Raw genomic sequence first — 16744 nt, forward strand, 5'->3', positions numbered from 1 at the left:
TACAGTTTGGTCATCCGTCTGCTAGAAAAGGCATGTCCAACGTGTCCAATCGAAGCAAAGCTGCATCGATTTGCTCTACTTGTAAATTGATGCAGGTAGAGACTTTTGTCTTTGTGATTAGGAAAAAAATGTCTTATGGTGGAAAATGTTAAGTACAACAAAAATTACTCATCTTTTAGTTACCACCCTGTTTTCATTCTCTTAATAGTAAACAGGACCACATTTATTGAGGGACTTCTTTTTTCTCAAAAGCAGACTTTGGTGCAGCCGAATCTGCTCCTAATTAACTTTGCTAATAATTCCCTGGGTGGCAAACATTTTAAAGAAACAGTGACCTAAATCCTGTTGTTGTTGAGAATAGAACTTGTTTTGTTTTGTTATGTTTCTTTTCTTAAAGGAACATGCAAACCAGATGCCTTTCTGTTAATAAGGGAAGCGTGGAAACCCTGTTTTTGATCAAACACATCACATTTACTATAGAAAGTCTGACTTTTTTTTATTACACCATCACATGCTTAGTTTATATTTTACCATATTAAATTTTAACTTAAGAAAATACATTTTTGTCCTGTGGGTACTTTTGACTTGACAAATTTGTCCCATGGGACAAAACCTTTGGGCACCACGGTTTTGCAGTCTCTAAAATGTTTTCTTTCAGGGTTTCTCTTTATCAATTGTCATTCTTCGTCTTATTACATCTGACCAATTCATCTATTCGTGTGAATGAAAACCATCCCACAGCATAATGCTGCCACTACCCTGTTCCAGAATGGGCATGGCATGTTCGAGATAGAGGATTGTTCCTAAGAAACTAAAAGTTGGGTTTTCATCTTTACGTTTCATTTTTCAGTATGATGAAGATCACATCTTTACAAGGGTTGCTAAATAACTGTGAAGGTTGTCATATAGGAATTGTTTCTTTTTTTTTTTAGCAGATTTAAGAGTTTAATCCATTCTAAACCTTCATAACATAGCAAACCTTGAAGTAAAACAAACTAAGCAAACATATACAATACTTTTCAAACTCAATTAATCTGATTAACGGCATAAAAAAATGTTTTTACCCTACTTGATAAAAAAAAAAAAAAAAAAAAAAAAAACCCTGCCTGTATACAGTTTAATGTCGATGTGTACTCAGGTACTGGATTCTGGTGACAACTGCATTATAATTGCAAATTGTACAGAATTTATTGCAGCACTCAAGCAACACTTCGATAACTGCAGTGGCCGTTGTCATACAAGGAAAATGTGATTTCACTTGCGCTCATATTTCTGTGAGCGTGATCAATAGATATAATCTGCTAATGGGGTGAGTTTCTGTCCAATGGCCTTACGTATTCTGGAGAAAAATCTGCTCACCGAGGTACTTTTTGAGCCAATGTCCTTTTTATACTCGTCCAAATGCTTGGCACTACACACTCATATGGCCTGATAGCCTGGCAGTGGCTAATGTGTGCAAATTGTCATTGGGGGTCTTTTTATATCAAGCACCAGTGCTCAGCACTTCTTTAGAAGGTGACTTCAGCATTTCTTTCCCTTCCATCTCATTTAGTGTGTAGATCCATTGTTGAATATACAGTATGGGTCTGTAAAGCAGAAATTGCCCTTGTCTTAGTGAACGTCCTTGAGATAGCAGCTTTCAGCGAGGTAGAATAGGATAAGCGAGGGAAATAAGTTGGAACTTTTTTCTCCTTTTTTTTGTATTAATCTCACCTTTCAGGTATGACTTTCATATATTGCATATGGTGTCTTTGTGCTCAAGTTATATTGCATTTGGTCTATTAACTGTAGTTGTACTCGCGTAGAGGACTTTTGGTGCCCTTTAAATAGGCTTTGTGCAACAATAAAATAACATACAAGCCATTAAAACACACATTTTTTAGCACAAATGATGCTTCAAAGGGATTTTTACAACAATTAAGAATTTTTGAATGAGATTGGAAATTAAACGAGATTCATCCCAATTTTACACCCCTTATCCAGCCATTCATTCACCAACTTCTGCTTATCCAAAAATGTGTCACTTGAAGTAGCAGATGGGAAACATGCCTCTCCTTAGCAACATTGAACCTGGGTGTCCTCCCAGTGGGACGTGACCAGAACCCACCCACCCCCACCCCCCCAACAACAATAATTACAAGTAAGACTTTTCATTATGAAGGGGTGAAGACATCCGATTACAACCAGTCAAAGGTCAAAATTGCTCTAGTTTGCAAGTTCCCTATAATTTTACACATTTCAACTTGGTAGGTTTCAGGAATCAGTGGGTTAAATAGTCAGTTCTCTCTCCTTCTAACAGATGGCATTAAGGTACTCCTATGATCCAGGTGGCCATGTTGTCTGCTTTTACATATTGGCCTCATGGAAGGGGTCAGACTTGAAGTGTTTTAGGATCGTATTGGCAAATAGTCCCAAAAATCAGCAAACATTTTCTGGACTAGGGAGCAGGACGTTTCTGAACCCAACTTGTGGGAAAGTGACCAGTCAAACCATCTGGGAGTCCAGCCTTGGCTAATTATAACCAGTTTTGACATTTTTTTTTAGACATATGTCTTCATATTTGATGGTCAGAAATCCCAGGAAATTTGATTTGTGGTAAATAAGGGAACACAGACTGCATGTATTTAACTTTTACAGACCAATCATGTTGTCAGGTATGCAACCTCTTGGCAAGTCATCTCAACACAAAACTAAAACTTTTTTTTCTTCTTCTTCTTCACTTGCACAAAGCAGCTCAGAGTTTATGTTGTGGTACTATTAAATCTGGTCATCTGTGAAAAATGTATTTAGGTTGAAAATGGTTCTACAATTACTAAAAATGCAAACATGGCACATGAGAAAGACCGCCAGCCACTTGGCCCTGGCTTCATTAACTATCTCAATCTTTACTTTTAATGCTTTGTCAATAGCCCGACTTTTCCACACACACAAAAAAAACAAAAAACAAACAGCAACTGTGATTAAACTGCGATTAATCTGATTCCATTTAAATCTCCGGCTTTCAAAGAACAATACTGCTGCAGCTCTGTTGAGGAGCCTTGTTAATAACGGCAAAAGCTACCAGATGTATTCAATTTCCCTGCCCTTTATTTATTGTCACAGTGGTAATTCGCTTCACAGCGAAATAAATGAGGATAGGAGCAGCTTGAGAACATCAGAACACTTGTTTATTTTATCTAAATCACACAATCTGCAGGAGGAAAAAAAAAAAAAGTTTTCAGATACCAAACTGCTGATGTTAAGACTTTGTGGTCTTTTTCAATGAGCGTGAGCTTGCAAAGCAGCAGTAAAATATACTTCTGGGCTAAGTGGCAATGCATTCAAAAGGCCAGAAAGTGTTGAAACAGTCCATTAATTTTAAATGCTACGCCTGGAGTCATATTAGCTTCCTGCTAGGAGTCTGCAGACCAGTTTCAAGTAGGATGAGTTGGGTTTGATGACACGTTTTGTTTACAAGACGGATATAAATCCAGAATCTTTGCTAAAAGAAAAAAAAATGCCAAAGCATCTTTAAACCACTCTCTGTTCTCCAGTTACTTTTACTCAGAAGCAAAACACACTGCGACGTTGGACATTTTTAAAGGACGGCTAAATTAAGGTCTCCCAAGCACTTTGTTTCTGAATACATTGCAATTTTTACAGCAGCTGCATTTAGTTTCGCATGGGTTGTCACATCCAATTACTGTATTCAACAAGCATCCATGCTTGTAGGCCTGCTTTTGGCTATTGTGTTTGATCAGGTGTGCTTTCGGACTTGCTGTAGAAATCTACTAATTGTGTCTTTGACCTTGAACAGGCTGCAGGGACAGGAACTACCTCCAATTAATTCCCTTTTCCCCTCTTTAGTATCTTACATTTGAGCAGGCATTGTAGTTTCTAAAACGATGAGACATTTTACAATTCTGTTTAGTCGTTGAACAACTGAAAATCTTTATTTTTGTAAAATAAAGTACTTTTTGAAGTAAAATTACTTTTTGATGGTTATTCTCTTACTGCGACTTAAGTTATTCCTGAGACTAAACGTGTTCCATAAGTTAACACTCATATTTTTTCCCAGCCTTTGAGTATTTCAAAACAAACTCCTAGTGATCAGAAATATTTGTTTAAACTCTAAGTTAAAATACCAAACTTACCTTTAGTACCTGAAACCCCAGACCTGTGGGATGGTGTTTCTGACAGCACTGCCCTCTCATATCTTGGCTGCTACAACCATTGTTTGTACTCCAGGTACTCCACTTTTCTCCTACAGTCCAAAATCATGCATGTTGGGTTCATTGGAGATGCTAAATTAGGGCTTAGTTGCACGGCTGTTTGAATATTGTCTGTTTTTCGAGTGTCTCTGTTATAGTAATAATCATAAAACCTTTATTTAGTCAAGAAAGTCCCATTGAGATACATCTGTTCTTCCGTGACGTTGTGGTCAAAATGACGGCAAAACCAGATTTTCGCACAGTTAAATAACAATAAACATGATCAGAAAAAGTCAAAAGCTGTAGGAGTTGGTATGTAAGTAAAAGACAGATGTTAGTCTTGTGATGGACCAACCAGGATCAACTCCAGCCAACCGTAACCCTAAACCAGTCTGAGCACTTTCAGGCGCTGATTGACTTGACCTTTTTTTTCTTTTATAAGATTTTTTTGTTTGTTTTATTTCATTTTATTGTTTGAGCCACTAGTGGCTTTTATTGAGTAGTATTCAGCCAAGAAAGGGAGTGAAGAGAGAATGGGGGCATGCATGGAGCAAATGGCCCGGGTCCAGTCGTCAAACCCGGGACTTTAGCCACAGTTTATGGAGCGTCTGCTCTACCTGCTTCACCTGCAGCGCTCCAACATTGTTTTTTCCCCCCATTGAAAACATTTCTTTCTCCATGCAGACTGTACAGTTCCCCATAAAAACACTGGAATTTGAATACCGACCCAGGAGCTGCAGTAATGTTCACATTGGAGAGACATAAAAACACAAAGGAAGAACATTCTGAGCACGACTAAAGATTTTACTGAACCACAACTCGTCTTTTCATTCTGATTTACAGTAGAAAATAAGTGAAATACTCAGCGCAGTCTTCTTGAATTGTTATTTTCATATTTTTAACTAGTTCAATTGGCCACTGACAAAGTTGTGAGACCTTGTTTCACAGTTTTTAAAGCAATTTCTTGCTTTAGGTCCGGATGTAAAGGATGCCTTGAAAAAGGCATGATAGAGATAGTTTTGCTGTTTTTTGTGTGTTTTAAGTTGGCCTCTGCATTCCTATAAATGATTCAGTTTGGGTTCAGTCTTACTATTTTGAACTAGAGAAGGTTAAATACAGTCCACAATTTTTCTTCAAAGCTGAAAAATTACTTTTACGATATAGCATGAAATCTGAAACTTAGTTGACGTGATTGGTTGTATTTTTCAAATTTTCAAATTTTGTTTGGGGGGAAAAAGATTACATCAATCCCACCAAAATCTTCTTGGTGAGAGAAGATTTATTTTTGTTAAAAAAAATAAATAAATAATAAATGAAAAATGTTACTTACCCTGGTTGGTAAGTCGCATCACCCATATTCTCTGGTTTTTCTATGTGGGTGAAAGAAGCAAGTGTGTCAGAGAATTAGATTAGGTAAATATCTGTCTTTGAATAAATAGGAGTAAAAAAAAAACTGACCTTTTAGTGACACCAGAGCAGTACTTTCAGATATGACCGAATTATAAGTTCTGTGAATTACAAGACATTTCTAACGTCTCTGTTCAGGCTGAAGTGATTTTGCTTATCAACGCTCTCAGTGGCGGTGGTTTCTTTGTTTCTGGTTGACCTCTTCATACCACACTTTTTCCTTCCACTCGACTTTCTACAAATGTGTTTGACTGCATCACTCTGAACAGTTTTCTGCAACGACTTGGTACGAGCTTCTTGACCTTTTGCAGCTTTCCGCCCTTGTAAAGGCTTGAAATTTTCCGCTTTGGGTAATTAATCTATATAACACGAGTTTTACCTTCTGAAATGTCTGAAACACTATTTCAGTTTCACACCAGCTCAGGCAAGGAAGCACTGACAGAGTCGGGAAAGTTTTGCAGTTCAGTATGAAGTCACTTGTTTGCAATGCGGTCTTATTTCTGAGAAGATTTATCCACAGAAGTAGTTTTCCATGCCAGACAACCGAAGGCGGTGTTGGATGACGGCCACGTTTGTCGTTTTGCTGCATGCAGTACATGGCATCTCAAAGCGGGTTTCAAACTGATGACGCCTCATGAAAATTTAATGAAGGAGCGATTTTCGAAAACAAACAGCGTCGCTTACGAAAGCAAGGCAAGATATTAATTAGCCGCATCGCAGCGGGAAAAGGAGGACTTAAAGGTGTACGTAAGCCTCGTTGGCAGTCAGAATGAGCAGGTCTTGTTTGGGAGTTTAAGACTTGGCTGTCGCTGCAGAGAGGCAGGCGTTTTGCAAATTGGGATATTATGGCGCATGGAATATTAAAACGTGCAGCGTTTCAGAGATCGTCGCTTGCTACAAGCCCGAACGCACTTCGACAAAAACAACGGCAAGCTGCTGCAGGCTTTGTTTTGTTAAAAAAAAAAAAAAAAAAAGAAAGAAAGAAAAAACATGTTTGGAGCAAATGGGCCCTGTGAGTTTATCATCTTTCACATCTCAACCCGCAGCGAGACGTTCCCCTGGCCCTGTTCAGGCTGAAAATTGAGACACGGACAGGAACAAGACAGCTTAGACAACACAGCGCAGCCACCTGCCATCATCAAAGAGCATCAAAGCTCCACCTCACCTGAATGGATTTGTAGTCGGGGGTGTCAGGGTCCCTTCTTCTTTCAGCACGCCGCCACTACAAAAAGAGTTTGACATTTCAGAAATCATATTTACCTGCATTTTGCCCACACTTAGCTGATAGGTTTAATAACACCCTGGCTGCTTGAGTCGAATAACATCCAGGAAGATTAACTTTTTTTTTTACTGCTTTTAATGCGTGTAAATAACTAATGTGTTGAAATTTTAAATGACCACAGACGCGCCGTCCCGCAAATAAGGCAGATTTAATTTATGAGCCCGTAAATCTGCAGCTCAGCCTGCATAAAAATGCTTTTTACTAGCAGCTGTTGCCCATCATAAGCTTGAGGGTAGTCTGAAGTCATCCCTTCCGACTACAGTACTATCAGTCCATGGAGACGCCAGAAGCAATGCAAAATTTATCAGTTACTTTATTTAGGCCTGTGCATGTCTGTAAAAAGCTTGTTTAAACAGTATTCCCAGATACGGCTTGCTTAAATAAATGCCAGCAGCCTATACTGCACAGTAATTCACAAGCTGACGGACTGTGTGATTTGGTTGTCTGTTCGACATGCTAAGTTTTATACCGGAAGTTTCTTTTTTACGCATTAATATATCGGGGTCAGTTATCGGTGTCAAGGTATACCAAGTGCTTCAACATTTACAGTTACACCATTCCTGGAGTGTGAGGTTCTTTTTAATAAGAATTTTCTCCGGATGTTCAGAGCATAGAGTAATCAGCCATATCTGTTGCTGGTCACTGCTGGTCAGCTGGCTGAAAGAAGCATGCGCGCCTCTCTCGACCCTGGCTTTGATGAGTCGTCTACCTGCTGCTCCTGTTTGTCTGCGTGTGTGTGTGTGTGTGTGTGTGTGTGTGTGTGTGTGTGTGTGTGTGTGTGTGTGTGTGTGTGTGTGTGTTCTGTCTCCCGTGAAGCAGAGGGTATTTTAATGTTTCAGTGGGGAACTAATTAAAAATTCAAGAACAGGTCCAGAGCCTTAAAGCTCATTTCTAGAGCATCTCTCAGTCGGATCGGTGCCTCTCCGTACTGCGTAACCCTTTCTTTTAAAACACACCTAATTAAATTGTTTTATTCATCTGTCACAATTTTATAAGGAAACTGACACAATTTTCCACAGAGAATTAGCAGCGTAAGAAAACCCTTTGTTCTAAATTCACAAATTTTCTGTTACTCTATAGTCTGGCCTTATTTCTACTCCCCCGCCACCGGGTCATGGGTTCTTTAAGACCACCGTCTCTCTGTCTCTGACATCTTGCCCAAAATGTCTCCAACCTGTTTTGCAGAGGACCAGCTCCCCCCTGGCTTCCCCACCATAGACATGGGCCCACAGTTAAAGGTGGTGGAGCGAACACGCACCGCCACCATGCTCTGTGCCGCCAGCGGCAACCCCGACCCAGACATCACCTGGTTCAAAGACTTCCTCCCCGTCAACACCACCAACAACAACGGACGCATTAAGCAGCTCAGATCAGGTAGGTTTCCTCTGCTCAAAACTCAATTACCAAACAGGGAGACTCCTTTCTTTCTTTTTTTTTTCTTTTTTCACTTTCTATCTGATCTGCTCCCACATTATATCCTCTGCTCTTTCATCCCCTCTTCTTCCTGCCCATGATTTAACTTCTCATTTGGCTTTTCGTTTTATAGGTAATGGCATTGTTTCGACTATTTCCTGTCCTCTACTTGCTGTACATCCCTGTTTGTCTGTCTTATGTGCGTCTCCCTTTGTCTTCCAGTGTTGTCATGAGCTGTTGGGATTGTTTCCTTTCTGTGTTTGCTGGCTTTCGCCCTAACCTCTGCCCACATTGCTCACTGCTGTGACTTTCTGAACAAACAATTGTTCTTAATTTTTTTCTTTTTTTTTCTGCTCTTTCATCTTGGTTTTACTCTCCACTGCATTGGTGCAGTATTTCTTAGAACCATTATGCCCATTACTTACACCTTTCAGTCAACATTCGGCCACATTCAGAGCCCACAAATTAATGCACATGCTTTTAGAGTAGGAGAACACGCAGAGAAGCAATTTAATTATCCTAACATATTTGTCCTGCAGTAGATGTTTGCTTTAAGAGCATTTCAGATTCAATGAGAAGAAGTTTATTTCTTGAAACTAATCAGCCACAGTAGTGCGTAAAACTTCATAAAGCTTTCCCTTTATCCCTTCATTCTGACTTTATACAGTGCCATGCAAAAGGAAAAAAAATCTAAAATGTTCAATGTCACATTTTTTTCCCACCTTAAAACCACAAGCTTGTCCATTTTGATTGTATTTTATTTGATAGACCAACATAAAGTAACAAACTTGAACACACTACTCCCACAAAACATAGCCTAGCATGGAAGCATCTTTTATTCAGCAGAGATAAATAGACTTGCCATAGAGGAAGAAAGGAAGATGAATGTATGTATAGTGGACCCCCCACTTATTCGCAATTCAGTATTTGCTGATTTTTTTATTTTTTTTTTTGTGGAACGTGACTCCACATTTGTGGAAAATCCACTTATTCACAGATTTTTTTTTTTTTTTTTACAGAGCATATCTAAACTATTCCAAAAAAATGCAGCTTGGAATCGGCTGGGATTTGCAAAGCAGCCAATCCAGGAGCACATTGTATTTTATTTGGTGATGATGTTTTGCACCTAAAAGGAATACTGTAGACGTAGGCTTCTTCATTGGAGCTACATCTGTTTTTCCTGTGGGTATTAATGCATATAAAGGTGCATTTGATGCTTGAACAATTGAAATCGGTATTTATAAAGGTTTTTGTCAGGGTTTACAAATGACTGTGGTTTCTAACTTTATCAGGGTTTAACTGTCAATAATAGATAAAGCAAAAGATTTCACCTTTAACCCTTTTAATAAGATAATCACTCTAAAATGTACAGCCAGAGCTACAACAAAGCAGTTTAGAGGACATGATATTCATTTCTTTGAATGGCCTAAGCAAAGTCCAGACCGAACCCTGTTGTAAATCTGTGGCAAGATTTGAAAGTTGTCCTTTAAATGCCCACCAGTCAGTCTGTCTGGATAAGCTATTTTTCATAAAAGACACGATAAAACGCATAGAAGCACACTCCAGAATATTTGTAGACGTCAAGAAGCGCTTCTTTTTGGATTTTATTAGTGAAAATTAAAAACGCTATTTCAGTTTTTCATTCTCCTTCATCGTTGTGCACTACTTTCTCTTGGTCTATCGCTTTAAATGCCGGTTGCAGTTACTGGTTGTAACGAGACAAAATGGGAGAAAGCCGAAGTGGAGCGAATACCTTTGCAAGGCACTGTAGTCCCTGCTTTAATGTGTAAATGCCAGTTTTGTTTTCATTTAATATATCAATAGAAAAAAAAATTCTAACTTTTAACCAGTTCTGTCCAGCTGTGATAACCCAATAGCATAACTTCTTAAATTGGACGTCTTGTCTGTTTGACCACCTGTCTTCACAGATTTCACAGCTTTCCTTTTGTTAACTCATCGTGTTAACCTGACTTGTTTTTTTTGTTGTTTTTTTTTTTGTTTCAGTAGAACTGTGTCAGATTAACCTTAACTTCTAACTTGCGACTTTTATTCACGTGCAGTTTGCTAAAGCATTAACCAAACCTTGTTAACTAAACGTACTTAAGGAGTATAATCATAATTCTTATGCTGTCTTTCTTCTCTCTATATTTTTAAATTCTACAGAATCCTTTGGTAAGTGCTTAGCTCCAAAGCACACATCACCCCCACTAATGTCCATGTTCCAACAACTATTAAAATGCATGGCATGCATTTTACTAACAGATAGCTTAGAGTGTCAGGGCTAGAAAACACACAGAAACACACACACACACAGACACACTCTCCCCTTACCCTCACAATGTGTAACTGTCTTACTGCTATTAATACCACTGCCAGCTGTAATACCACCTTATCTTGAGATTTTAACCATCAAGCTTCAGGCTACTGTGTTGTGAGAGAGTATTTGCCCCTTACAAATCTCTTCTGTTCTTGATTTTTTATTTTATTTTATTATTTTTTTTTTTTGGTCGCTTTTAAATGTTTCAGATCTTCACACAAAGTGTAATATCAGACAAATATCAGCTTTATCTGGGGCTGGGGAAAACAACCACTTGGGCCCCTCCAAGAGAATCTCTGATCTTGAAATTCATTTCAGCTGCTTGTGTCCACGATCTCATTCTTTTGAGGGGAGGAACCAGGCATGGCGAGTTCAAGACTGATCTCTCCTGCTTTTTTTCCCTCTCGTCTTTGGCTCTGTCTTGGTCTCTGAAGACACAGCCTTGACTCCATGCCCGATATGATGACAAGTCTTTATTACTCTCAACGCAAGCTGATGAATTCAGTTTAGAGACTGCATTTAATAACTTAAATATTAGTTAATTATGGCAATTATTTGCTTAATACCAACAAGAAATGTTGGTTGAGAAACGAACCATTTCCCCATTAATTCTTGCGTTTTGTGGTGCCTTCCTCCCCAAAGAAAAAGTGTCCCAAAATACTATTTGAACTCTAAACGTTCAGTCTCGGCTTTGGAGAGTTCGGTCTTATTCTTAGTCTTGGTCTCAGTCTCATAAGAGCTGGTCTTGACTCCATTCCTAGTAGGAATATAAATCAACCAGATGAATCAAGAACTTTTCCTTTTGATTCTGCTTTTTCTTGACTACGACAAAGCAGTACTGCACTCGCATCACTACAGATTTCACACCAATCTGTCACTCTTTTTTTTTTTTCACGATTCATGAACAAGACCTCTTGGGATAGATCCTCATGCCCAACCTGGAGGAGGCACTCTTATACATTACATTATAAAGGCACTGCTTTATAATGTGGATGACTCGTTGGGACTGCAACAAAATGAATTTGGCTCTTGAGCAAAAAATCCTGAATGAAAATGTCCGGCTACCACTTTGTGACCTTAACCTCAAGTGCATTTGTTTTATGCTGCAGGGCAATAATGTAACAGACGCCAGCAAGTCCATCACTGAATGGCTCACAAAAAACATTACATTTACCTTAACATTGTCACCTTAACTCAGTTCCAGGTGTGGTGGTGTGACCATAAACAAGATTTTTGTACTTGAAAACCTTGTAATACTGAATTAAAACAGTGAACTTTTATTCCTCTACAGTGATGTAAATGCGTCATCCCCAACATTTTTGCTACCAATGGTGCTGCAAACGGTTGTCAGGTCTGGGTTCCCATTGCTGTTTCATACAGGGTCAGATTCCCTGAGAAATTAAATAATTTCTTGAACACCGCTTGTTGTATTTGCTCAGGGAGTAATTGTCAGATGTTAAAATTTGTTTGAGATCTGAAACATTTTAACGTGACAAAATTAAGTAAAAAAAGAAACAAAAAACGAAGAAATCTGAAAGAGGGTAATTATTTTTTCATAGTACTGTAAGTATTGTCGCATACTGACCTGAATAATAATCAATCCTCACATGTTTGTTCCTCACTCACTTATCCACTACTTTAATGTTTTAACACCAGCACCTTAAGTAGGGAAAAAGTCCCCAAGAGCTTTTAGGGAGGCGGCCAGCTTTGCCTCTAGCTCAAACCCAAAGGTCCGCCTGCTTTCAGTCTCATGCACAAAGTCCTGAAAAGTCTTTTCCCCCTCAGTAGATGGTCTTCAGAAGACACTTTGGGAAAAAAGAATAACATTTTGAAAAACAGGCACCACCTCCCCCCACGTGTTTCACAAGATCTTCTGACTTTATGATTTTTCTATGATGAATCCTGTCTTTTCTCTGCCAGTAGAGTACAGAAAGAAAAGTTCTCTCTTCTTCTCTCTCTTTCCTGTAGTACCTTTATTTACGTACCCTGTTGAGTCTAATTTGATTCTTCTTCCAAAGCCCCCCAACCTCTATCTACTCGTACTAATGCTTCTTCTTTCCAATCTTATTTGCATTCATATTATCCACCCAGGTGGTACGCCAATAAGAGGTAAGAGTGCTGAACTGACGTTCAAAGAATGAAAATAATACAAATTCATTCTTGCTGTCAAGCCATCCGTACGCACCCATTTTTGTCCTGTTTACAAAGACCGAATACCATTTCATTCACATGGACCCATCCTCCTTATTTGTCCTGGTTTTGGTTGACTAAAATTGTATTTCATCATCGTGTCTATGCCTTATTTACTCCTTTGTGTTTTTGTTTTGTTTTGTTTTGTTTTCTTGTTCTTTTAGCTCAGTTGTGATATGCTTGCCCTGGCTCTAATAAGCATATACAATGACAATTCTGTTTTTTTTTCCTCCAAAACTATATTTTAATGCTCATTTTTGTTTTTTGTTTTTTTGTTTTTTTTTTCCTTTTTGGCCATAGCCAATCATGTGTCCCTCTTTTTTGTCCAACTAAAACAACCAAGCATTTTTCCCCCCTTAGCTGTTTCTTGTTCAGCACAAAACAAAAACCCCGACATGCGCAGATGCTGTGGAAGACCTAACACCACCTCTCCCAAAGACTTCTTTCTATCTTTGCAAACTATTTTTTTCCCATTTCTTCTGTTTGCTTTCCTCTCCTGTACCTCTACAAAAAAGCCCAAACAACCACTTTTTTGATAAAGTTTCTACGGTGCTTTTTTTTCCCACCTTCCTCTTTCACCTATTTTTCTTACTTTTCTTGTTTTTTTGTTTTTTTTTTTATCTTTTTTGACTTTTTTATTTTTTTTTCTTCAGGGTTTGGGGAAAAGGCAAACTGTAGAGTCTGGCGAGGACCTGATTGGCTCATTTTTGCCGTGTGACATGGAGCGGGAGAGTTGTTGATGCATAAAGCCATTTTTCTTTGAGTCATGTGACACCACACTGCTGATCCCATTGGTGGATTTTTATGGGTGTCTTTTTGTGGCTAAAGCAGTGGATGGTTATACTTTCTTGTTGGCTCAGACCGCATTTTGAATTTTGTCTTCTAATACAATTGCATTTTATTTTTCAGCTAAGGGTTGTCAGAAGGTTGTAAGTTGTGTCGACATACATTTCTTGCTAAGATTTGCATGTCAAACCTTTTGTTAGAGGGTTATATGCTGGTTCTGCCTGAATTAATGATTCAATAAACATTTTTTTCCAGCTAATCTGAGCAGCACCAAATTTTTGCACATGCTGCTGTTTTTTTTTTGTTTTTGTTTTTTTTACTTTTTCCAAAGATACTTCACCCAGGTGAAGTCCAAATTATCCCGTAGGCTGAATATTACAACTGATCTGTGATTGAATATGCTAAAAAAAAAAAAAAAATCATACCTAAATTTTCTTTTTGTTTTGTTTTTTAAATTGTCCTCCCTTGTTGCGCTGCTTTCTTATACTGTAAACCTCTTTTGTTCGATCCATGTTTCCCTGAAGCAGTATCACTCATCCCCATACTGACCAGTCCAGTGATATGTTGTACATTGATGGGTTGCCCCTCCTATTCAAAGTAAAAATCAGCCGTTTGTATTTTTTGTTGTCTTTGGCGCTAGGCATGGGTCGGTATGAGGCTCTCATGGTGTCAGAACCTTGAGTTTAAATGCCACGGTTTCTTATCAAGGTATTTAGATAGAAACACAATTCAAAAAATGCAGAAGTTATTCTTACTACTGCAATAATAATAATTTTATATCCAGATTTAAGTAAAAGTACACAATTTAATATATATTAACAGCACTTAACATAAGCCGACAAATTAGTCAGTTTTAGCGTACCAAATGTAGCTTTAAAACAGTTTATCTTTTTTTTTTTTCTTTAAATGTTTTGCATACAGTCAAAATCAGATATTTACAGTCACTGGATAACAACACACAACCATCTGTCTCATTGTCTGGCATTAAATCATACAATTTTTCAGTGTCAAAGGCCAGTTAGATGTGCCAAGATTATTTCAATTTGCTAAATGCCAGAAATGTAAGTCAGACTTTTGCAGCTTGCTCTTTTCTCTCGTTGTTTCCAGTTATACATTGATCCTCCGTCTTTACTTGGCCCTGTCACTAGTATCCTCTGGGGCTAGGTCGACCGTCATCAGACATTGGCCAGCTTCTCTGCTCTTACATACACCGAGATTCCCTTTTAAACAATTTGGGAAAGTCCAGATAGGAATGTCTTGGCTTATTTTAAAGCAACACCACTGCTTCCTTGTGTGGAAAAATCTCAAAAAATTGTGGACATCCACTTCTCTGGCTCATCCTTTAATGCAATTTGCAGATGCCAGAAGGTGCAACCGTCTTCCGTTCACGTGAATATAAGAACTATGAGAATGCCCAGCCATCACACCATTCAGGAAGAAGACGGGTTCTGTGTCCCAGAGATGATTGTATTTTTGGTAGTGAAGGTGGGCTAAAAAGAAACAAGAACAAAGCCCTCTTCCTACTGGCCCTGAAAGGCCATTCAGAGAGAAAGAAGCTATTACTTGAAACGCAACAAAAAAGTATACAAGCAAAAAAGTTAATTTCTGAAGACATTACATTAGGTCTAAATAAATTAAAATGTACGTTTTTGGCTATTAAGCTGTCGGAAAAAGAAGAAGCTTGGCAAACTTGAGAACATCATCTCAACTGAAGTATGCTGGCAGCAGCATCATGTTGTGTGATTGTACACAAAGAGGGACTAGTGATCCTCACAACATATATGACATAAGAAAATAACATTTTGTCAAAGTATTGAATCAATATCTCAAGATATTAGTCAGTAAATTAAAGATTGAACACAGATGGGCATTCCAAAGAATATTTGACCCAAAGCATACACAAAGTTGCATAAGGCCAAGACAAGAATGGTTTGGACGAAAGAGGAATGTATTGTAGTCTTCTTTTAGCCAGCTGCCTCCCAGTGTACAGCAAAATCTGCTTTTAAACTGTAATCTTAAAAAAAAAGAATAATAATAAAATTGCATACCTTGAGACCAGAAACCAACCCATGCCTAATTGGCACTGAGATGAGCGTGTTTTTTTTTTTTTTTAACACAATCTGCCATTTTTTACTCAGAAAAAGAAAATCAAAACGATAGGGTATACCTTGTTTTTATGAGTTACTTTCTTTTCCGTTTTTTTTTTTTTTTTTTTTTACTCTTTTGTTGGTTTGCTACTTTAGCTCTGATAATAGAAATAAACAATCTTAGCTGTATTACAATGTTTTGCATGATTGTAATTTGCAGCTGCCCACATGCATAGAAGTCCCCATTTTACTTGAGACGTATAATAACGACTAGCGGATAAAGTCTAAAAACTTAATGTCTCTGAAGCAAGTTAACCCCAGACATGAAAGGAGAATGCAGAAGATAAGTCATTTGGTTTGTGAACCGAGTTGACCACATTGCCTTTTGTTACCCTCGTTTGTTATCCCAACTAGGAGCCCTGCAGATAGAGCACAGCGAGGAACCGGACCAGGGAAAGTACGAATGCGTGGCGACGAACAACGACGGGACTCGCTATTCTGCCCCGGCTAATCTTTACGTCAGAGGTAGGAAACAGGCTCCCTGTTTTGTTTTCGCCAAACATTAGTATCACACTGCCTTTAAAACCTGATAAGGAGCGATTAAATCGCCACGTTGTCTGCAAGGGTCCGTGTGCTATGAGGTCACTGTAAGTATGCTCTATTACAGTTTATTTTCTGTTCCTTGCACTTGCCTTACCTGCACTGATTTGAACCTACAGTATCTGCTCTGTTATGTGTTTCCGGTCCGTTTCCGTTGATTATCCCGAGTCTAACACCAGTGACGAGGCCGCTTGCAGCATGTATCTACTAATTGCTTTTAAAAAGCTGACTGCTGGAGTCGGTGGAGGGAGTGAACGGACCTCGTTCATCAGCTCCAGCTGTGAAAAGATCCTTTTCTTTCCTCCTCCCTACTGATAAACACTAGGGCACCTGTAATCCAATTACTGAGGATGCAACTTAAAAGAATCAGGAAGCGGCACTTAATTCTACTCTACATGTATTTTTTACTGTTCATGCAGCAGCCTGGACAGAGCTGTTACATTTTTTTCCCCTAACTTATAATTTACTCTGG

At 38.6% G+C, this 16744-nt stretch overlaps 1 protein-coding gene across 49 annotated transcripts in view; it reads left to right on the top strand.

The window, feature by feature from the left end:
- The window catches only part of LOC103480676 (protein tyrosine phosphatase receptor type D), a 455017-nt gene that overhangs the window by 380631 nt on the left and 57642 nt on the right, over window positions 1-16744 (top strand). For 25 of the 49 annotated variants that reach the window (XM_008435747.3, XM_008435746.3, XM_008435754.3 and 22 more), the window contains 4 exons: window positions 8065-8253; window positions 10456-10464; window positions 12701-12718; window positions 16087-16197. In XM_008435747.3, the coding sequence (XP_008433969.1) occupies window positions 8065-8253; window positions 10456-10464; window positions 12701-12718; window positions 16087-16197 (327 nt within the window). The remainder of the gene's footprint in view (window positions 1-8064; window positions 8254-10455; window positions 10465-12700; window positions 12719-16086; window positions 16198-16744) is intronic. The other 24 variants (XM_008435756.3, XM_008435760.3, XM_008435758.3 and 21 more) reach the window with 2 other exon arrangements.

The sequence above is a fragment of the Poecilia reticulata genome, chromosome 18 (assembly GCF_904066995.2).
Source record: "Poecilia reticulata chromosome 18, P_reticulata-male-v2, whole genome shotgun sequence".
In the NCBI taxonomy this organism is placed as follows: Eukaryota; Metazoa; Chordata; class Actinopteri; order Cyprinodontiformes; family Poeciliidae; genus Poecilia; species Poecilia reticulata.